A 24,609-nucleotide genomic window follows, 5' to 3' on the forward strand; every position below is an offset into this window, starting at 1 on the left:
TATGTTATTATAATAATGTACAGTATAATATCGTTTGACGGTCGTCGATGTAAATATATGTATATATATTATTTTAATAACTTATAAGCGTGCGGTATAAATACGCGCGGCGAGAGGAGTACCTCTATATAATATACCTACCCGAGAAGACGAAGAAAAAAAAACCGCAAACGTTCGTTGATCCTGCCCCGGTGAATATAATAATATATAATACATTATAATGTGCGTATAATATACGACGATGACGCTCCTCTGCAGCAACGGAGCAACATTATATCGTTGACGATGGTAATTTTCGGTTTGCGAGCACACACACACACACACACACACACACACACACGCACAAATATATAACATAATATTATTATACGAACTGGTTACACAAGAACGGGTTCACGACGATCCGCGTGCGTGTGCGTGTGTGTAATCGTCTCTGCAGCAGCTATTATAATAAGACCTATCGACTAGACGGAGCAGCGGACGTGAGTCGGGGAGGATGCTGGTAGGAGATGTAATATTATACGCACGCGGCGTGTACACCTCAATATATATGTATATAAAATATATACGGTCGTTCAGGTGCACACACACACACACACACACACACACATCTGTGTTCTATATGTATATAATATAATCGGGTTAAAATCACGTAATATACGAAGATGGGAGTATATTGCAGTGTGTGTGTGTGCGTGCGGCGCAATGCCGTCGTCGGTGGGTGGGGGGTGGTCGAAATCACTGCATATCCTTCTCACATCCGACGCAGTGACCGCTCGTTAAAAAAACACTCTGCGCCTAACCGTTGCCCGCTGTGCGTACATTATAAATTATAATATATAGGTATGTATGCCGATGTAGTGGGTACATAATGTTATTATATAAATATATCATAAACCTAAACAATTTTTTTCTTCAACGCCGTAGGTATATCGCACACCGGAAACGTACCGCCGCCGTCATATTATTGTATTTGTCGGGTGCGCGTGCGTGCGTGCGCCACGCACGTCGCCGATATTTTCGACAGTCGTATAGAAACGCGTATACGGTATGCCATAATATAATACTATTGTGTACTGTACACATACGTTGCACATACCTATATATAGTGTTGTTGCAGTTGTCGCATTCATTATTCATATATCATCGATAAGCTGCGCGGCGTATCGCATTGCACTATTGCAGTATAAATTATAACACATGTACAGCGTACGACGATTACGATGAGATTTACGACTGTGAACCGCGCGAATCGGCGGAGAGCCGTCCCCGCCCGACTCTCCCCCTCGACGCGCCGGATATCCGATACTCGGGCGCGGCGCGAGGAAGCGTAAATCGGAGGAGGCGTGAAGACGGAGAGAAAAATCTTATCGCCGTCGATCGGATCGATTACACGCGACCGGCGGTCTTGCAGCGGCGGCGGCGGCGGAAATTCGCGCGTCGGCATCATCATCATCATCCGGCGGAATCGTCGTGATCCGTCTCGGTCGGGTCGTGCGAGAAAACACCACACGCGACGTCATAACGGGAACCTAAGCCATCTGGGGGTATATATATATTTTAACATCATAATAATATTATATCATATTATTATAATAAAGTATAGGTATGCAGCCACACTGCTGCAGTTTTGACACACGCGCACGCTGCAGTTTCATACGGCCGACGGAAACGTCTGTCGTATGGAAAATCATCTTTTAAAATTAATGGTATTTCTAATATTTTTCTGCTTTATTTTTGTTTATGTTGGTACACATATTATATCGAATACAATAAGAAACAATCGTATGGATATATTGTATTGTACGGGAGTAGAGTGTGGAATGCATTGAAACTTCGCGAGGTATTCCTTAATCCCTACACACCCAACAACTATCGTACTATCCAATCTTTAAACGTTTGTACATTTGTAAATAATAAACCATGTTTGTAAAGTATTTGACGCAGCACGAACGTTTCCAAGAAAAATAGCCTTCTACAGAATTCATATGATTATTACCAATATAATATATAGGTAGGGGATTCTATAGTTCATAAAATATTGAACAATATATCGACAAAAAAAATGTTGCAGAAATTGTGTGTTAAATAATAAACACTGGTAACTTAAACTTATAAAAAAAAAAAAAAACGCTCTTATAAATTAAAAAAAATCTGCAAACGGATGCTATACAATTATATTAACAATAATTATAATAATAATTAAAAGCGCACGATATCTCCGCTAAAAAAAGTTCCCTCACCCGTCGTCGTTTCCCGATTTTCTTTCACCACTGTGTTGTTTCAACTTCTTCGGTTACGCATACCCAGAGCTTTAGACATTATGACTTATTCTCAGAACGCGCAACAAAAATTAATCAACAAAACCAACAGATTTAAATAACTGCAATATTATAATAATTACGTAGGTACATATATATTGTTATTAATTTATAAAATCAAAGGTTTTGTGAAACGCTTTGCAGAAGCGCCTAACGTAAGCGATATTAATATAATTTAATATTATAATTTTTCCGCAAGAAAACTCTATAATATACATAATATTTGCTGCTGCCAGTGAGCCGTAAATAATGTACACAGAGAAGTTTTTCCTTCTATATAGGTTACCTGTAGTGTTTTACAGACATAAAATATTCATGTAAAGTTTAAACGTAAAAACAAAAGCGCGTTATTTTTAATATGGGTTATATATATTATGTATATAATATATAATATTATTAACAGGAAAAATAATAATTATAAAAGTTGTGTAATAATATTGTCGTAGGCACGACGACGTTTTTAAAGAAGAGAAGAGAAGTTAAAAAATAATAACAATAAATATTCTTTCTGCAAAAAGCGTTTGCGTTTAATGTTAAATACACTTTAATGCCATCGAGCTTTCGAAACAATTAAACTGATTTTGTTGCATTATTCGGGCGAAGAAAAACACGAAGCAGTTTTGTTAACATATACGGATGGAATTTAATTTAGACATCACGACTTTGTAGTGATCCAAACGAACACTTTTTATCATGTTTTTTTCTTAAAAGATCTATCGTTTTATATATATATAGTTACAATATAATTACGTATATAGCTAGGTATATTACTCGAATGTTTAATGTCTGTTTTTCTCGGCGCCTATACACGAAAATAATACAGCTATATAAAGACGTAACATAAAAATTAAAAATGGACCATTCTTCTTCGTCAACAACAAAGAATACAAAAAAAAATGGAATCTAACGGATCCAAAACATTATACCAAGTTTTCTCAGAAACCGACAGCATTATTTTTGTATATATATCCTAGGATATTACGACGTAATTTACCAGCTACTTAACAATACACGAGTGGTAATCAATCGAATGCATCGGTTACAAATGTAAGTTTATGGACATAATATGTTGATAATTAATGTATAATAAACGATAGTAGTTATTATTCATTATTATAAATTCACTGAATTGTGTTGATTAACGTGTTTATTACAAATAAAAATCGTTAAAGCTCAGTTGGCATAACAATGTATATATGAGGGGGGGGGTTAACTAAGTCCAGACCCCCTACCGTTGGATTTTAAAAAATAATTGTTTAAGTATATTTATGTAATATAGATTCTAGAATATAATATGGATAAATTATAAATTAATAACGATTTTGCGGTAAGTAGTTCAAATCGTTAAAACAAAAATAATAATTAACACATTAACACAACAACTAAGAAGACCATTTTGAACGTTCAGCACATTAAACGAAATATGGATCCCCAGTATGGCCCTCCCCCCTTTGAAGAAATTCTGGAAACTCTACTGTAGAGGCTATATTGCATGTTAAATTATTATTACTGATCGAATATTTAAAGTTAAAATGAACGGAGCAGTAAATCAACATTCTTCACTCCGCTCATCTAAACTTTAAAACTATTTAAAAACTTTTTAGTAATATCTAAAATCCACAACTATAGTTAAAAATTCTATTTTATACATCAACTTTCTCAGAAAAGCATTCTGCTTTTTAATATTAAATTCAAATTGAATGTTGTCTTTCAATGAGCAAAACCTTAAAAATTGATTGCGATAGACAATAGTAAAAAAAAATTGTTTTGTAATGACTTTAAATTATATGTATTGTAACTATTATTTCTAAAACAAAACCCATGCGATGGCGTCACGCCCCATAATGTTTGATCCGGTTCGCACGCCGATGGTCACATACATTTTACAATACAATAATCAGTAATAACACTATGACACTGTATTGTACGTATATATACGTATCATAATATGAGACTCGCCTGTATAGAATATTGTTTTTTAATCACTTTACTACTATAATAGATATTATGTCGCATTTGGTCGACGACTGACGAGAACTGACAATCGATGAAATGTAGAGAGAATCATTTATTTTCATCCTCACCCCCGATAAATATATATGTAGGTATATATATATATATATATACATGAAGTACACTGCGTCGTCGTATATGTATAGGTAGTATAGACAATCAAATATTTGGATATAAATTAATTATACGTAAGTATATAATATATACGTATATAGGTACTGGTACCTATCACAATCACTGCGTAGGTATTTTCGTTACGACGAGGTTATATTTGTTCTCTACAATACGACACGGAGACGAGATTAATTATTATTGCCGCCGACCTATCAAACATCGATAAATCGCGATCGACTACAATATATCACGACGTATAGCTGCTGATGTCATATTATAATATAGTGTCAATAATAATAATAATAATAATATTTAAAGTTTGCCGAAACCTGCGCACCACACCGCATTAAACACTTGCGAAGCATTTCGCGATATTAAAAATTACCATATAAATATATATGTTGATATGAACACTGTTTTCAAAACGTTTAACGTCCACGCGGAGTATATAATTATTAAAGCGTGTTTCGTCCGTTGAGCGTGTCGTTGTTAACTATAAAGAATAGATGAAAAAAATATAGACAAATAAAAACTACTCGTCTGAAAAACGGCGGTATATAGCGTGAAGTCTCATTTTCCACAGCATAATAATTATCTTGTGCATGATTCATGTTCTAATTCAACCCTTAACGCGTGTTTGAGGGTTGAAAACCGAGGTATATTCATTTGACAAGACCTTTAGATATGTTTAACACAACAGTTACGGTTTTCATTTAACAATTGTTACCGTGATGGTTCAAGCGTTATATGGTTTTAAGTGAGCTCTTCGTCCGTCGTCGTGTACAAAGAAACGTATCTCATATACACATTTACACTCGTACATTATAGAGAACGAAAAAATGTAGACAATAATGCCCTATATCGCAATATACAATATGCTTAAATGTTAAAATAAATAATAAAGTGCATGTATCTGGTGGAAAATAATTTATGCTTGGCCACTTAATATATTCCATATTATAACGACTTGATCACGTGTGCGTTTGGCAAACATTTGCGTGCACGTATGCAAATAATGTATAATATTCGGGTATCGTTATGGGTTCTCAATCATGGAACGATAAAAAAGGACCATGTCATTGAAGCAGTAAACCATGGGTACTTTTTTTTTATCGAAAATAAGTCCTTAACATTTAATAAAAAACAAACGATTATTGGAATCACGATAAAAACAAACATCGCATTCAGATTGATTATTTTTCAACAGCAAACGCTCATCATTAATTAGAACCTATATTACATTTTATCGAGATTCGTTTTTTTTTTATATAATTTATTATATTATATTTAAGATAATTTTAACGTTTTATATAATCCTCATACGAATAGTATTTTATAACGACATTTCTAAGGATAAATGAAAATCTTACCGTGGGTAATAACTGCGTATTACAATAAAAATTAGAATTTACATAACTTGTATATTGCAAATGAATAAATGGGCCCTAGTTAGCCAACGATTCTAACATAATCGTTATTACACTTTCTATTATGTTTAATAGGTGTTAAATATTATACCTATAAAGAACCCATCTAAAGCGGAAAAAATATTTTTAAGAATTTTTGCGAGCGCGGATATGCCTTGCAGTGCATCTATCCATTTCAAATATATACGGCTTCATGACCCAAACATAAAATGTTTGCCCTCCATCCAAAAAAAAAAAAATCACTCGAAGGACGTCCCAGAATATCAATGTTTGCGCACAATCAAAGTAAAATATATAGCTTATAGGTATATCCGCACATAAAGTAGGTAGGTACCTACTTAACAGCTGGGACATTTTAACAGTGAAGCGATACGTATGGATTTAAACGACACAGACTTGAAGACTTGTACAAAATCTGTATTCCCGACAAATATATAGGTAGTATAAACGGTTCTTGTATTAGATACCTATATATATAAATAAATGGTCACCGTGCGGCAAAAGCCTGACGATTATCTCGATTTTAGGATTAAACTTAAATGTGGCGAGAGGCTTTTGCACACGCGAAATCACAAAATACTTTATCGAGAGTTCAAATATCCCGGTTTGTTCGCAGACCTTGCGGTGGAGTTCATTGTATTATAATTGGAAATAAAACACAATTTTATTCCCCATCCGCAGATAATACCCATTATATATTATATATATTGTTTTCATTTTACGATTGAATTGCATTTACCACGAGTATAAATCCTCATCCGGATTCCAACGCGCGAGTGAATGGAGAGAGAAAAAAGTTAATTCATTCGCATCACGCACGGAGCGCCGCCGCGCCGCAAACGTCGTCAATGGAATTTGTTACGAAACCGGCGGAAAGGAAAACTGAAAACCAAAGCGGGAAAACAGCGTCGTGTCTTACGATGACAATATTACCCCTGCAGAAGGCGTACGCGGAAAACGACGACCTTCCAGCTTATTACAGCAGTAATTTGACTAGCAAATTTACAAGATTCCTCGCAATACACGCAAGGACCGGCCGTAGAATAGTTATATGCACACAAATAATATAAATGCTTTCTCATCGTTATCTTCCCTCCACCAACCTAACACACACAATCAGGTTTAAGCGTAATATGAGTGATGAGAATATTATACAATATTTATATTTATAAGCAGCCATTATGAGCATCATATATAATATTATATACAGCCCTCAAAGTGTATTGGCTTGTCACATGCCTGACTCTTCAATCGCAAGATACCTATATAACCTATTTGAAGCTTGCGATTTTGAGTATAAAAACTAAAATATTTTCAAAAAAAAAATGCTGTTTTTTTTGGCTGTTTGTTTTTCCGCAACGACCCCGCCACGCGTCTTCAGCGATGCGTAGCGAGCACAATATATAATCAAGCGACAGAGCAAAAGAATAGAATAGACGTTTTACATATTACATTATTAAATCTACGAAGGCAAAGTATAATAGTATATCAATTAAATAAATGTCACAAACACCATGCACAACACACCACTATATTATACTATGCTATTATAATAATGACAATTTCGCACAAAATAAAAATAATAATTATAATTATTATACAAATCGAATAAGGGGGAATGCACAAAAGTTCAAGGGTCTATATAATGTACCTGAGTGATATCGTTTCTCATTATGAGTGACACGTCTTTGCGTGCGTCTGGTGCGATGTTGATGATGTTGATGCTGCTGGGAAGACGGCTGTTTACTGTTCGAAGCCGATGGGGGACCGGCTGCAAATTATACACAACACACACGCTTGGTTCAGCACATTCAATACTCACATAATATTTTACACAGATATAATATAATATAATATTAATATATAGGTCATAGATACAGTAAAATTAATAGTAATAACATAATATTATTATCGTACATGATAGGCGAAAATCAAGGACTTTGTGTCTTCCCTCTGTATATACAATATATTACAAACTATTATATTATATATATATATATATACACACACAGACATATCACATACATACAGTATGGTTTTAACTTTATATACTCAGTCGAAAAACACGAATTGTAATCAGTTGCGTCTGTATCTATGCGTAAGTATAACCATTTATCGTGACTAAATTAAAGTCTTTAATTATTTTGGATTTACAGAAATTACAGGGTCCGCAAGGACAAAAACGTTTAATAGACTAGGTGGTACCCTCTGTAATCATATTTCCCAAGAATTGGACCGATTGGATAATTTGCAATAATATGATGTATCAAACACTATAATAACGTCAAATTATATTCGTTACCTACATCTAGAGTGCTCGAATTGCTTAATATTGTTTTATATTGAACTATTGAAACCTCATATATTTTATACGAAACGAAGTACTATTACATCCTTTAGACCAAAACTCGTGTATTAAATAAAATAATATAATTGGGCGATGTCCTTAAACCTGGTTAGGTCAATTGTTTTAGATTGATGACTAGTGTATTATATTGGGGTTTACACCTACCGGAAATTAGTTGTGTGTCAAATAAAATTGAACTAAATTTGTTTTTAATTTATTTAAAAGGTTTTATAAATCGATTTAGTTCGACGAGACATTATAATATCACCAAAAGGTTTTTACTTAATTATCTACATTATTGACTTTTCTTACTTTCAGATTTAATTACCTACTTAATCCATTATTAGTTATTGAATATTATAATAACACTATATTATTATGCAATACTCTAACAACTGAGAAATGGTTTAACGTCCAAATAAAAGTAAATAAATATATTCCAATTTATATGAAGAGCTGAGGGAATTTCGTTATCATTTCCTTTCCAATAAAATACAAAGTAGGTCAAATGTCGAAGGGAAAATGCACACAGAGATAAGTGACTTTCAGCAAACAGAATTCTGGATAATTTGATAAATTTATCAAACTAGGGTAAGGACATCGAGTTAATGAATTTTTTCTGAATACTAGTATATCAGTATATGTTTGTTGAATAATCACGTAATAAAAAAGACAAATCATTTTCCCATAGAATCTGTTGATTAGACATTTACATTTATATACAAAATTAAATGTAAAAAAAAAAATGGTTAAGAATGTAATTATTTGCTAGGAATACATAACTAAATCATTGTTGAATGATTAATGATGTAATTTAAAATGATTGTATTTATACGTGTAGTTTTACTGGCAAATATAGACATGTTTAATTTGTAAGTAGGTGGTAATAAAACGTATAGATAATATCTATGAACTCTATGACTGGTACAACCTACGACGAAAACTATATTTTTCTAGTTTTAGATGTATTACCTCAGAACCCGCCTACTATGTAATTTTTATTTAGCTTAACGATGAACATAAAACTTAATACTAATGCATTTTTAATATTATATACATTTAGTACAGGTATTCATATTAAAATGTGTATACCACACGCGGTTTATGAAATACACCGTCAATCATTTACCAGAGCTGGTATATACTTGTCTAGAGTGCCACAGTTTTAAAAACAAATAGGTAGGTACATATTATATGCATAAATGTATTACGTGGTACGTACCACCCTAACCACAACATACACTTTAAAAGGAAATCAATTTATAATCAACTATACATTTGAGATACCTATACCTAGATATTAATAATAATGATGTTTGTCAAATAAGGAGGTAATACAAAAGATAAATATTGAAACAATTTTGATTTAGATTTAATGAATTTAAATAGTAGGTACCTACTTGGCCATAGGTACAAAAAAAATCGCAATAAATATTTAGAAAATAATTATAATTATTTAAACATGATAAATATTTACGGAACGGTTATTATAAAATGCGATCAACACGAAATATAAATTAATATAACCACTGGTGCAAACCTATTCTAAAAAACTTTAACCTACAAATTGTGTGCTTATTGAAACGTACAGGAAAATAAACTAAATACTTTTCAGTTTTGCCATTAGAATAAAATTAACTTTTTCTAGACTAATATATTTTGTAGGACAACAGATTTATTGACCTTACCCTTTGTTGGCCATCCTTTGTTTTGTGATTTTTTTTTTAAAGTACGGGCCGTGGTACGGCCATTTGAGTTAGGACATTTTAATACGTCTGATCGTAAAAAAGAACAGACAATAAAGAAGCCTTAATGAAATCGGAAACAAAATACGTATTATGAAAAAAAAAATAGGAAGATAGAAAATTAAATGTTTTAAAATTTATGTTATAGACCAAAAAATGTAAATCGATTAGGTCGTTAAAAGACATGATAAAAAAATAGCTAACGACTACAAACCTTGGGGCTGCTTAGGAGCATAAGGAGCCAAAAGTCTTGTCTTCTTTTTCTCGTATCCTTTTTGCGTAATATCACCTGTAACAAAAAATAAATTTTCCTGTTAAAATTTGAACCTTTTTAATCATTATTGAATTTTTATTAATATTCCGATTAATGAAGGGTTAAAGAATTTTCTGCAATATAAAAGCATTACACAAACGAAATAACAGTAGGTATATATTTGACTATAATCAATTAACTTTTCAAAAACAGTAAACTAAACACAGGTGCATATAATAATTATGTAAATTATATATATACATAAATAAAAGTGGTAAATATTCTGATAAATATTAATTGCTTTGTGAAAAACATCAAAGTATTAATAAGTAATTTTACGTAGAAGTTTTTACAAATTGATTTTAGTTTTAATGTGAGCTACTTTGAAAAAAAAAATTATTCAACAAAGGTTAAACGACATTCTTATAGTTATTTCAACATATATTACAGAATAAAAATACTATGAAATTATAATTCCCACATTAAATTCTCAGAAAAAAATTCATAGAACAATTTAAAAATTGTGATGTTAAAAAATATCATATTTGCATTTTAAAACGACAGACGTTATATTATAATTCAAATTTGTTTATATGTTTTAATCTTTTTAATAAAATAAATAGTATATTTTTAAGGTAAATCGAAAAATATTTACTAACTTCAAGGTGAGCTTTCGGAAAGAAATTATTTTGATTTGTATTTTTGTAGTACCTACCTAACCTACATTTAAATAATATACTTATTTTGAGATAGAACTAAGTGTAAAGTTTGTTGTAGCGAATGTTATAAGGGTATTATAGTTTTAAATTAGTTCAGGTGAGTACAAATATAACTCAACATTAATTAACAAAACGATCAAGTTCGAATAAATAATTAGGTTACGATTGAATTATAAATTCGATATAAACAGGAACAAAATAAGTTAGACTGAAATAATACATTGGAATATAGCTGAGAAAATGTATGCATTTTTGTTGTCGCGTTTACATAGGTAGTTAAAGTAAATTAAATGTTAAATTATCTTTTTAAAACTATGTAAAAACAAATAAATATATAAAAATGTAAACAAAAAATACATGGTGAACAAACAAACAAAAGAAATACTAAATTATAATGTTTTATTCAATATAGTTTTTTAATCTAGATATTTTTTAAGATATTTTCACGGCGGGCGTACATAAGCACGATTATCGGACAAATAAAATGCATAACCATTATGCCGGGTCGCACAAACGAGTTTAACGGGATAGAATATTTAACAGTTCCCTCGACATCAACTCCCGTGATGATCTATGCCATATAATACGTACCTTTATATATTTACATATTATATAATATATATATATTGTAACTAAATATTATTTTACACTAACAATATATATATATTATATACACTTATACAATATACAATTTTCCCGACACTGATGAGTCGTTAAATTTATCAAATTTCTATACGATTCCGGGACATATTGTAATGAAATATTAAAATATACAATATATTATATACAACACAAGCGCATATTATATAATATAAAATATAATGTATACTGCGCACATACTAAATTCAACGAATTCAACGGAACTTTGCAGAAAGGTATGTATTTTTCTCCCCGTACAAACACCCTAAATATAAAACAATATAATATATCCAGCAGAACCGGAAAAGACTAAACCATTTCTTTAATAAAAGTATCAAACCATTGCACATATTATAAAGGTTATAAATCGTAGACAGCAAATACATATGTGTGAGTATACATATATAGAAACAACCGACTATAAGTTTCGATATGTATCGTATACGCACTATTTCGTCCTTCTCGCTCAACGTTACACGTACACACACGACACACACACACACCAGCGCGCGCGTCATGAATTTTCGTGCGTTTTACACAAAGCAACACAATAATATACGCCTACCTATATGTATATTATTATATTATATGTTATAACAACGACCAAATGCGCGTCCGTATCGGCTGTTTCTCTCTCGAAACCTGGCTGAAGCGCTGCGCGGACACAACGCGTGATCGAGTGGATGCGAAGTAAAATGTATACATATACATATATATATATAAATATATATATATATACATATACATATATATATATATATATATGTTATCGATATACACATTAATGTATATGGCTGTGACATCATTTATAAACACAAATCGCCTGCGCCACCGTGTGCTGACAGATATTCACTTACGCGGGGGGGGTAAAACGTGCATCGTCAGCCGCACCCGTCGCGCGTCGTCCCGCGGGCGAACGGGAAGCGTATTTTCCGCGAGTCGAATAGGTATACCGTTTGGCCGGCGCGAATCGAAAACAGACGGTAAACAAAAGTGGTCGACTCGCCTGAGAGAGCGTCCGTACACAATCACAGCACACGCACACATATTATATTATATATAAACGTATATATCATCGGACGAAAGCACATAATAATAATAATAATAATAATAATGCCCACTGTCCAGTATAATAGAATAAATATATATAATATATCAACGACACGCGCAGATTCGACACGATGACTATATGTACTGCACACGTCTATACCTACACATCCTCCCTGCAACAATATTATATAATGTGCACTATCCATCTCTGCTCTTTCCGTCCACACACACACACATATATATATATATATCCGCCGTTCGCGATGACCGTGCACGAAAGCCGGATAGGTACCTACCTTATATTATTATTATTATACAGTAAGTTTCTATCTATATAGGGCGATATTTTGATTTATGACCCGGGCGCCAGTCGGCCACCTCATATTATTTACGCGCGATTATACTACTACACATGGCGAGATATTATAATATAAAAGTATAGGCAAAAATATAACCACGCCGCTCTACAGAAAAAAAAAAAACAGAGATATGATATATTATCAAATAAATGTGTGTGACTTACGAGCGTTAAGAAGGAGCAGCATCTGCAGATTGTATACGCGAGAGTGTCGACGACATGGTGTATGTATACCTACTATATACTCGTTTTAACTTATAATTTCGTTTATTTAAATGTAATTTTAACCAATATATTATGTCAGTGTATACGCAGACAATGAACGATACAAGCTGTAAATATGAAATAGCATAATATGCCCAAATAAAAAAGTTTAGGTACCTAAATAATAACGGCAGCCACACACGCACACACCACATACAAAAAAACTTCAACAACTATACTGCATCCGTTCCACTATACATATTATGCGTGCGTGATATAACCGCAGCAAATAGCCGGCCGAGCGTAACGCGATTTGTCCGAGAATAATGATAAGCGCATCCTACCCGACAATACGGCCGGGCGCCCGTGAAGAGCACACCAAAAACTTCCACAAAGCACACGCGAGCGCCGGTTATATACGAGTTTATATTTACGCCAACACACACACACACACACACAGAGGTAGATACGCGCGCGTATACAATATATATAGCCCAGTTAAGAAACTGAACGTATATATGGGGCCGTTTGAACGAGTTGCAGCAGCAAACTTGATAAAGTGATTTATAAAAGCGAGCTTGTTTCACCCGCAGCTGCAGCAGCAATGGTGTAGTAATCGTGTGTGCGTGTGTGTAGTGTTATTTTAACGCGATCTCGTATACGTTTTAAACCATATATATATATATATATAATATATGGACAGTAATATACATTATATATTATTATAATATTATACGCGCAAATGTGTGTTGGCTGACTATACTCTCCTTCCCGGTCCTCGTCCGGACCTGCAGACATGTATGTGTATATCTCCCTACCTCGGTTCTCCTGCTTTCCTCGCCACTTGCAGTATTCCACCATCGTGCTGCAGCCACGCCGCACACGGTTTGCTCCCACTCGTACAGCCGTATACAACAGTGGTTATTAGGGCTAGTGATGATACGCGCACATATAGAGTGGCGGTGTGATGCGGATGTCGATCGTGGTGGAAAACCAGACGTTCACGCACCGTTTTATTATGATGTAATAAAACGGATAATATTAGCGTGCAAAACGTTGTCGGAGCGACTGCTGCTGCCTGCTACACTACTGCAGCTGATCGAAACAACACCCGAAGCTAAATTGCGACTAGCAGGACCACTTGAAGTTGTGTTTTGTACAAATGATTGTGCGTGAGTGTGTGTGTGTGTGTGTGTAAACGGACAACGAATATTTGGACGGAGACCAACTATATATCGTGTACGATACGCACTACACTATTGTCTGTTGCATAGGGGAGGACCGCGAAATGACATGGAATTATGTCAGGGTGGATAAAGAGAGTGACACGAGGACCGCACAGAGGATACGCACAAACAAGGTGGAATTCTCTCGCGATCCGCGAGTACCTAAATAATATTGTAATGCGTGTGTTTGTGTGCGTGTGTGTGGGTGTGTGTGCAGTATATCATGTGAATTTTAAACGGAATTTTATGATGAGTCACAGACCACAGTGTAAATAGAACGACAACGCAGCGACGTTTTATTTATTATTACATTATCATACCTATCTGCAGTATATGTGACACGCATAACTAATTGGTCGCGACGATGAATCGAAACACACATCACCTATATATACATCATAATATTCATATACGGTATATTCCAACGGTTTTCGCCAAACGCGAGTCTATTGTTTTAATTTACGAAACGTTTAACACACGCCGCGCCACGCTGTATATCCGAGTGTTCAGTGTTCATCTTTCATTAGCGGTATTGGTTAATATTATAATTATCGCAATACATAAACATAATGTATGCCTATTAATAAACAATAACTATACAACAGGTGTATATGATACGCGGTTGGCGGAGACGACAACGAAATTTCAAAGTCATCTCGGCGAGTCGTATTTCAGTACCGAGTATAATATTACATAAAGTGTTGGGTAGGTACGGCGTATTTTGTCTGTCTGTGTAATAACGTCGGTTTACGATTCAATGAAAACAGACTGAACGAGACGACTGCGACGTATACCCAACGAGATTTTATAGTTCTTCGTAATGTATACACACACATAGGAGTTTGTGTTTCCCTTTAGATACGCGCGTAAGTGCATCTAATATGTAGAAAAGTCAAGTTGAACATACATATAAACAAAACAGATATATTTTATTTTGTGCGCGGTATAACTAATGTCTGAATAATGTACACTGTCAATTGAATAATCGTGTTATATATATATATATGTTTTCAATAAGATTGTTACATGTGTAACGAACCATATACCACCCGACTGCAACTGCAGGAAAGAGGTTTACCCTGCGAGTTTAATAGTAGGTATATGTTATGTACCGAGTGTTTAATAATAATAAAACCAACTATTCGAAACACCTGTAAACAATCTAATTTATATGCAGATAAGATTCTTTGTGTTGCAGTTTTATTGTTTTCACATTTATTGGCCTGCGATTTTAAAGCACGTACTCCGAAAATGCGGGGTATAAAATATATATACCACCATGATAATAGATACGTGACATACGATCCAAATTTTGGATATTTGTATAATATATATTATGTAGTATAAACAATTTAAAGTGTTGCAACATATTTGGGTCAACCAAAAGTTATAACTTATTATAAGGTACACGAATCACAGAATAATACTACAGTATATTTTGATATTTAAAACGCGTAGAGTAATAATATTATAGTTTTCTCCTATATTATATAATTTTTAATCACAAAACGGAGTAGATTAAATTCCAAGAAGAGACGTGAATAAAATTAAAACTTTCCGAAGTACATAATAATTAAAAACCCGGTTCTTAGAATTTAATAGTTGTTGATGTTTTATATTATAAATTATAAGGACGTTCTATTGATGTTTTATTCTAGTTCCTAGGTTGTATACTTGGAAAGCACGGTACAGCGCGTCTATATAATGCTATATTTGCTTATATATATAACGATAAATTAGCTATTTTATATTATTATTGCATAAAAACGGCAAAGGTTACCTTAATATACAATGCTTATACATATTATTACAAAATAAAAATATCTCAACGTAATATTGTATAATGACGTCATGGGCACAGATAAATCAGTCGTTCAAGACGTTATATTATGCCAATATCGTCGTTTGACGTGGCGCCCATATTATTAAACAATACAGTATACACATATATAGTTTGGCGATAATTCTATATTTTTTTTCCTTTCTCCCGGTTTGACATAGTTCAACCACCCCCGCTGCGGCATCGGGGGTCGCAACGACTTCTTATCGCGCCCCAGTTACGCCGGGTATAGTCACCCCGACTAATGTGGGTGTGTGTTTGAGTGGCTGGACCTACCTTCCATAATCCTATAAGGCGATATATATATATATAAACACGACACTCGATAACGGTCGTCGGGACAGTTAAAGGGCGCATTCGCAAAAACACAAGTGATTTGTCGGCATTACAGCCCAAACAGTCATTGCGGTGCATTGGACACATATATTATGTATTGCCGCAATCCGTTTGTATTCTCAGTGTGTGTGCGACAATCGATATGCGATGTATGTATAAGTTATGTTACGACGGTGGAATTTAATCACGGCGAAACAAATCGCACCACATTAAATTAATATAATATATTTGTACGAATCAACCGGACGATACACGGTGACGGACGACGCCAAAGTCTCCCGACCGCCTGCAACTCTATATAGTTTAGTTACACCATCATAATATTATATATTATTATTATTATATTGTATGGCGTGCGCCAAAAGCCGTAAGTTTGCCGACACAGTGGCCACGCTGCAACACTTTACGACGGTTAAAAAGTTTCTAATTGCCCCATAGTACGCGACCATACTTTCGGTCGATAAACACCGCGCCCGACCGAACGCGAAGCGCGTATAATATAATATATATATATTATATTGTATTAGTATTACCATATTATACTATCATCATTAAATCGTTATATTATACGCTATTTTGTTTGCGACGAGGTTATCAGTCGGTGGTGGTGGTAGTGGTGCTGGTGGTGGCGGTGGTAACTGCGGCGGCTGCCGGCAGACGGGGGATGCGATATGATGACCTAGATTTCAAGGAAAGAGCGGCGTGAGTGTCGCGGGCGGGAGGTTTAAGGGTTTTTTTTTATAATATATACGAATAAAACACAGTATACCGAACATGCATCCATCTATATATACACATTACACACACACAAACTACGCAGCCGTCTGTCGGCGGTGTCGGATTCCCTGCAGCAGTGGCGTGTTCGTCGACTTGGTCGGTCTATAGGGCGGAGAGTCGAGTCTGCTGACGTTCGAGGCCGCACATTATTCGTCGGATCTCTGTTTGCGATAAGTATATAGGTACTTGATAGTTGATAGTATATGATTGAATTCAGCATATATCGTACTGCAGAAGTTCGAACACAATAGCTGTATACCAGTATATTATACGACTGGTGAAAATTCCTATGCAGATGAAGAAGTGCCGTGAGAATAAATACCTAATATATTATTATATGTGTTTATACATTAATATGATAATTTTTTTAAATACAAATTTCAACGCAAGAACCCGCGAGCTTCAAAATATATTCAATTTTATAACATCTTGTGCCGTCGGTTTTTCGCGGTTCATTTTATATAAAATATCCGAGTTTGATAAAACAATATACGACGGATGATTGCCAGTTTGAATAAAAAAAAAAAACAATAACGAGACGAGACGAGTTCATTCGATGGATATCAGGTCCGATCAAAACGTTTGACACAATACTGACTGCGTCACACTAATGTACCTACATAAAATATGACTAGAAGCAGCAGCGACGTATACGCTGTACATCGGAGGTCCATTAGTGGGCAATCTCAACTGTCACGTCAGCTCGCAGTAACATTAATTTACAGTATATAGGTAGTAGTCGCACAGCAGTGTCGGTAAAAATCCTTTTTTAGCGGGAAATCTGTCGACAAGTTGCTGCAGGGATTACGTCGACGTGGTAGTAATTTGGCGTGCATACATTTTAAATGGAGGTCTTTCGCCCGATGGCTGCAGTTTACGGTGTTAGAAATAAATAATTAAGAGGATGTCAGCGCACTGTCTGTTTCTCTCTCTGACCAACGCGCAACATAGACAAAACGCATTTGCGCAGAATCGTTTTTTCTATGTTTTTAAGTGATTTTAGAGTAAAATCACCCATTACAAAAAAAGATAGAGAATAATATTTTAGAGGGAATGAATGACATATCGGTTTTATATTTTATTGTTATTTGACTTTGTATTCGACTTTCAAAATAAACAAAAAAATGTTGTAAATTTAAATCGTTTTGAAACAATATTTAGAGAAATCGATATGTCATTCCCTCAAAAATATTATTCTCTATCTTTTTTGTAATGAGTGATTTTACTCTAAGGTTACTTATGAAACGTAGAAAAAACGATTCTGCGGAAATGCATTTTGTCTATGTTGTGCGTGGCCTAGAGAGAGAAAACAAATTGTGCGATGACTTCCTCTTAATTAAATCTGCGAACATTCTTTATTCGTTCATGGGTCGTAGCCACATCATACCGAAAAGGGATACCTAAAGCCCCACGAATATATACCCCATCAGTCACACTTGTACACTCAAGAGTCAAACTGATATTGCGAAACCACTTTGGAAACCAGGAAATTAAAAAACAATGCATTTTTTAATAGTCACCTTGTGCAAACGAAGCCTGAGAATTTCACGTTCGTAATTATCTCTTTGGCAAACAGTATAGTTGTGTGACAGCAACACTTGTTGAAAATATATGAGATTCAAATATTCAATGGAATAGCAGGTACGTTAATAATTAATATGCATGAGAGAGTACCAAACAAACGCTAGAATTATACTTACAGTTTTAATTTTTTTTACATAATATTAATACCTAAACTCAGAGTATTGGGGTTTGTTCGGAGCGGCTCTATAAATGCAAGACACATTTACCTTTTACCTGTTCAAAGCAAGTACCGCCGGACGAGTATAAATAGAAGAATTTCAACTAAAAGCTTTTTTCTATTTGAATCTGCCGATGAATAATCATTAACTGACCATTTCATTTAAAAATGTTTAAAGATACGAGGGAATGACAGTATAAATACTTTAGGGATGTAATCGAGACAATGGATTCAAAAATAATTGAGATTTTAACTCAAACAAATAGTAAACTCTACACAATAGGTGCCATGATCACATTCCGATTAAAAAAACCATTGAAAATTTACGACGCCTTATAGATATATCCAATATAACAACCGATAAGAAAACAATCAATAATGTCCGTCACGGACATGTGCTGCGTAGAATCCAATAATTTTATTTTAATTAAATTAAAGAAGATTCGCTGTCCGGCTTTTTGTTTAAAATTACTATCGAACACGAGTGGAATAGTAAAAAAACACCGATCTCCTCGCAATTCGACACAAAATAAAAGATCAACCAAAAGCAATATGCTCTCTTATTCGTGTTCTATACATAATGATAAAAAAAATATAAGTCTTCAAAAGCAATACGATGCTCACTCTCGTTTTTTTTTTTTGTTTTGCTTTAATCAAAATACAATTATTATATTATATTATTATGTACTCGTATATACCTGATAATAATGTAATTGGAATGTTATGGCTTATAATACATTAACACACATAATATAGGTACTGCCCGTACATACGACAGTATTATTATTATGTTGGTATAATGTATAGGCATAGGCGTACATAAGCGAGTGTTGACCACAATGGGCAAATTAATTTCTCGGGGAGGGTCAACGGGGTTATTCGCAATGCATTCTGTGCGAATAATAATAACATACGCGATCGCACGCACGCAAATCATACTTACCGTACCCACGGTACAGCGTGTCGGGTATATTATATAGGTAAACACACACACACACACACACAAATATATAGTAAAATAATATACCATATCGTGGCGTAGGTACACCGGTCCGGATCGTTTTGCATTCGTGTGTCTTATGGCAAAGCGCACACGGTTGTGTGCATAAAAATATAATGTGTATAACAATATAACGGGAACGAGATACCGGGACGGTCGAGCAATATTGCCCATCGAGCGGGGCGGGGCGGGGGGGGGGGGGTAATATTCTGCCCCGCGGGGCAACGGCGCGGGAATACAACTTTCATCACGAGTCGTCGTATTCGTGCGTATATACTGCACCGGTAGAATATAATAAGTAATAATATGACGATTACGCGAGGGGAGACAAAAAAAATAATACATAGTATAGGCAACGTATACATCACATTCGATTTCGTGTTTACGCTGCACGGTAGGCAAAGTCGGTAATTTTTACGAACGATATTATTAACGTTATAACTCATAATAAGCTTATAACATAATAATAATAATAATAATATAATATGTACAAAGATTATATAATAAGGACGCCTAGTATTACACGAATGCGCGTGATAAGACGAAATAGTTGTTAAATAATAAGTTAGGAGAAAAAGGTATAGGTAGGTACCGCGAGTCATAAGTAGGTTTATATTATATTATATTATAACAGTACAAAATTTAATGCATGACAACTTATGATCCTAAGTACCTATACCTATCCTAAACTACATATTATTATATCTCATTATTAGTATTACTATAGTCATAAATATAATTATTAATATTATTGTGTCCGTATTTTGTATGTATATTCGGTTATTAGTTTAACTATAATAACTTTTGATTAGCAGCTAGGTAATAAAAAATAACTACAGGATACAACTGCATAGTATGCGAGAACATATCGAATTTGTTAGCCGATATTATTATACGCGCGAAGCGTGAATTCGGTAAGAGTTATTTGTACAATTGATCAGGAAAGCAAAAGTAATTTAAACTGTAATAACATTTCGGTTGAATTCGGAGGTGTGCAAGAAATACGTCTGACATAATGTGCACGGTAAGGCCACTGTTGTGGAAATGTTGATTCCGCGGTTGTATGATTGAAATTCGGTGTTCGTATTAACTGTTTTAAGGGATTTGCGCTGACGCGAATACTTTTATACACGTTAAACATATGTATCATATTCCTTTTTCGCATAATGTTTGAACTACAAGAAAAAGAAATGACGGTTAGAAAACTTAAATTATAAAATGTAACAAATACAATATTGAGATTGTGTGTATTTACTGCATATAAATTATACTACACAATGAAAAATAATATGTACAATATTATTGTGTTGTTAAAAAAATCCGAACCATGATCAGATCTACAATGAAGTTATTTAAATGCTCAAAATAAAAACGAACGTCGAATAAAAACGTTTAATTCTGTTTATTTATTTTTTTATTTTTCGTAACAATGACAATGACAGCAGTCTATAGTGACTCTGTATCCTGACAGATATTTAAATCGACTTTCTGCTAAAATGCATTAACTCTCGAGGGATACGTAGAAAATATATATACACAGTATACAATTATTATTCTTTATACTATATTGTCCACGAACGCAGCAGAGATCATCTTTGTATAGTATTGGTCGTCAAATGTATCCATCGGATTTCATTTGCATTCAATAATGTACCAAAGGAATGAAATGACGGGGATACCCTCGGGGATACCTATAGTTTTAAATTGCAATACAATGTACTACGTATTGTATTTGAAACGATTGACCATTTTCGTCGAATGAAAAGCTCACCGGCGACGAATTAAACAGAATACAGAAAATAAATACATATATTCAATATTAATAAAGTATTATATACAATTATTGTACGAAGCAAAAACACACACACACATATATATATATATCACGCGGTATATTAATACTAAAAGTATAAGCAGACGCTGCGGAGTGAGGCCGGTGCAAGTTTTGGGTACGACGTAATCCACACGGGTGGCGGCAATAGCTGCAGAAGAATGACAATCGCGTGTATATAACGATAAAGCAAATGAAAGCCTGTAGAAATTAATGGCGCCGGGGGAAAAGCTTTTCGGCAGATGAGCATTATAGATTGAGTATCGATTTGCAAGCTCACAAAGATAATAAATGTCTATATAGATATAAATGTTCACATATAAATGTCTATAATTTGTAGAAAATCGCCCATTGCTGCTGCAGCAATCATAATGTATAGGTACTATTATTATACGTATTGTTGTGCACAAAATACCTGTTTACCACACATAATATATTTGTTGTGTTTTCGCATCGTGTGTGTAGGCAGGCGTCCGCGTGGTCGTAATTTATAAGCAACGAATCGATATTTTATTATTTTTTTCGTCGTAATTCTATAAAATATGGTAATTTTACAATGGTTTTCCGGAAGAACGACTGCCGGAATGTAGAAACCAAACGGAAAAAAACGTAACAATACGTCAACCGCTGACACAGATGAAACCCCCGCAAACAAATAATTATAATATAATATGAAAAGTGTACGACATTACAACCGCCATACACCGGCTATGAACTAGATGTAATACGCCACATGCCCGCGGAGAATAGAGCTTTAACTGTATTTCGCGTCACGACCATCAATCGTCTCTAAAACCATTCTTTCGTCAAAGCCTCTTTATACATTTTATAAAAAACTGCAAGGCCAACTCGGCGGTTGATAAACTGTGCGCACTTATGGGGAGAAAAATAATATACTGTGCTTTAAAACAATGAGTATATTATCGTGTGTTGTTCCGCGACACTACGTTTTGACATTTTTCCGTTCCTCGATACTATATTACATAGACATACTCGTATAGTAAAATGTTGATCGCAAAAAAAAAAATAAATAAACACTTGAGTGTATTGTAAATATTGTACTGACAGAATATAAGATGATTTTAACAAAAATGAGATATTATATTATATATTTATATCAAATATTTCATCAGTGTGACATCATATTCTATTGATTTTGGAATTCCCAAATGTGTCCGAGATGAAAAAAGTAAAAAAACTTTTCCGATATTATATTAGATAGGTACCTACACTTGGGTAAATGTTTCAAAAAACGTATGCAATACAATTTTGTACTATATATGTGTTCAGCTTGAGTACTCGACGTCGGGGATTATGAATACAAGGAATACACACTAGATTGTTGAGTATGCGATGGAAAAATCACTGGGTTTTGATTTATTTCCTGTATGTACATAAATAATATGAATTTAATTCTTGAATCGGTTGCAGTATTATTTATTGGTTTATTATGTATTATTTTATCAATAATAATATAAACACAAGATATTACATAATTATTAATCCCAACCTTATAATCTATAATATTAATATGTGCGTCGTACACTATAAAAATAGCACACGTATAATATACTTGTTTTTGATAACATTTTTCCATGGAAGGCAGCTTTACAATGTTTACTTTTTATAATATATACAATAGGTAGGTACATCTATTATTTTCAGAAAAAAAATGTATTTACATATTTTGTAATACATAGGTCCTATGGGTAAACAGTATTCTTCTTAAGTTTCCACGAACAATAAAAAGTCTCGAGTTTCTTTAGAGTACCTTGGCATTAAACAAACAATTAAGACAATCCCCGACGAACATATGAGAATAATGTATACAATAAGCAGTGATATACCACTCAAGTTAGGTCTTCATTACGAAGAAAAAATGTGGAGTTAACTATAGAAAGTATTTTAATTTTTAATCTTTTTTTCCATCATCTAAGAATTTAATAATTATTCTGAGGATAACAATTCTATTATATAAAACACTATAGGGTAATTGATAATACAATTAACAAGTTGTTATGATAATGAATTGTACATAACTTTAAAATGTTCATTATGTTTGAAATTCACATATATTGTTACATCAATACCTTTATCTCGAGAACAATCTTGATGAACGAAATATTCAATTTCTTATAATTTATTGACCTACACACTTGCAGTTCAAGATCCTGACCTAGCTTATTCAGCTAAGTTATGTTTAATTATTTTATAGTTAATAACTGGTTACAAGTTTATGACAAATAAGGTGACATTATCATTTCCACAGGATGTAAAATAGAATTTATAAAAATCTATGAATATGAAAAAAAAAATTAAATCAAATATTGTTCGATACGTGTTACTGCGTTATCGAATAATCAATGCCGTAATGGTGTAATACGGTGTACAAAAAGAATTCAGCCGTATAGTCAATTTTCCTTCAAATATGTCTGTACATTAAATTATGCACATTTGTGCGTAGGACGTGGGTTTAACGAATTAAATCTCATGTACAACGTGCGAGGAAGGATATGGTGTGTATGTGTGTGTAAATTATATATATATTATCCGGAAATTCTATAATACGTCGTAAACATGTTTGTTCCAAAAACAACTACTGCTATCGGACGACGTCGCGCCGGTGGCGGTGGACCACGAAAATTCGGTGGTCTTAATGTAAATATTC

At 33.8% G+C, this 24,609-nt stretch overlaps 1 protein-coding gene across 5 annotated transcripts in view; it reads right to left on the bottom strand.

The window, feature by feature from the left end:
* The window catches only part of LOC132949218 (disco-interacting protein 2), a 157,372-nt gene that overhangs the window by 20,708 nt on the left and 112,055 nt on the right, over positions 1–24,609 (bottom strand). For 4 of the 5 annotated variants that reach the window (XM_061019992.1, XM_061019990.1, XM_061019989.1 and 1 more), the window contains exons 2-3: positions 10,182–10,256; positions 7,527–7,646 (exon numbers count right to left, since the gene is read on the bottom strand). In XM_061019992.1, the coding sequence (XP_060875975.1) occupies positions 7,527–7,646; positions 10,182–10,256 (195 nt within the window). The remainder of the gene's footprint in view (positions 1–7,526; positions 7,647–10,181; positions 10,257–24,609) is intronic. The other variant, XM_061019991.1, reaches the window with a different exon arrangement.

Source organism: Metopolophium dirhodum, chromosome 7 (genome assembly GCF_019925205.1).
Source record: "Metopolophium dirhodum isolate CAU chromosome 7, ASM1992520v1, whole genome shotgun sequence".
NCBI classification, from domain to species: domain Eukaryota; kingdom Metazoa; phylum Arthropoda; class Insecta; order Hemiptera; family Aphididae; genus Metopolophium; species Metopolophium dirhodum.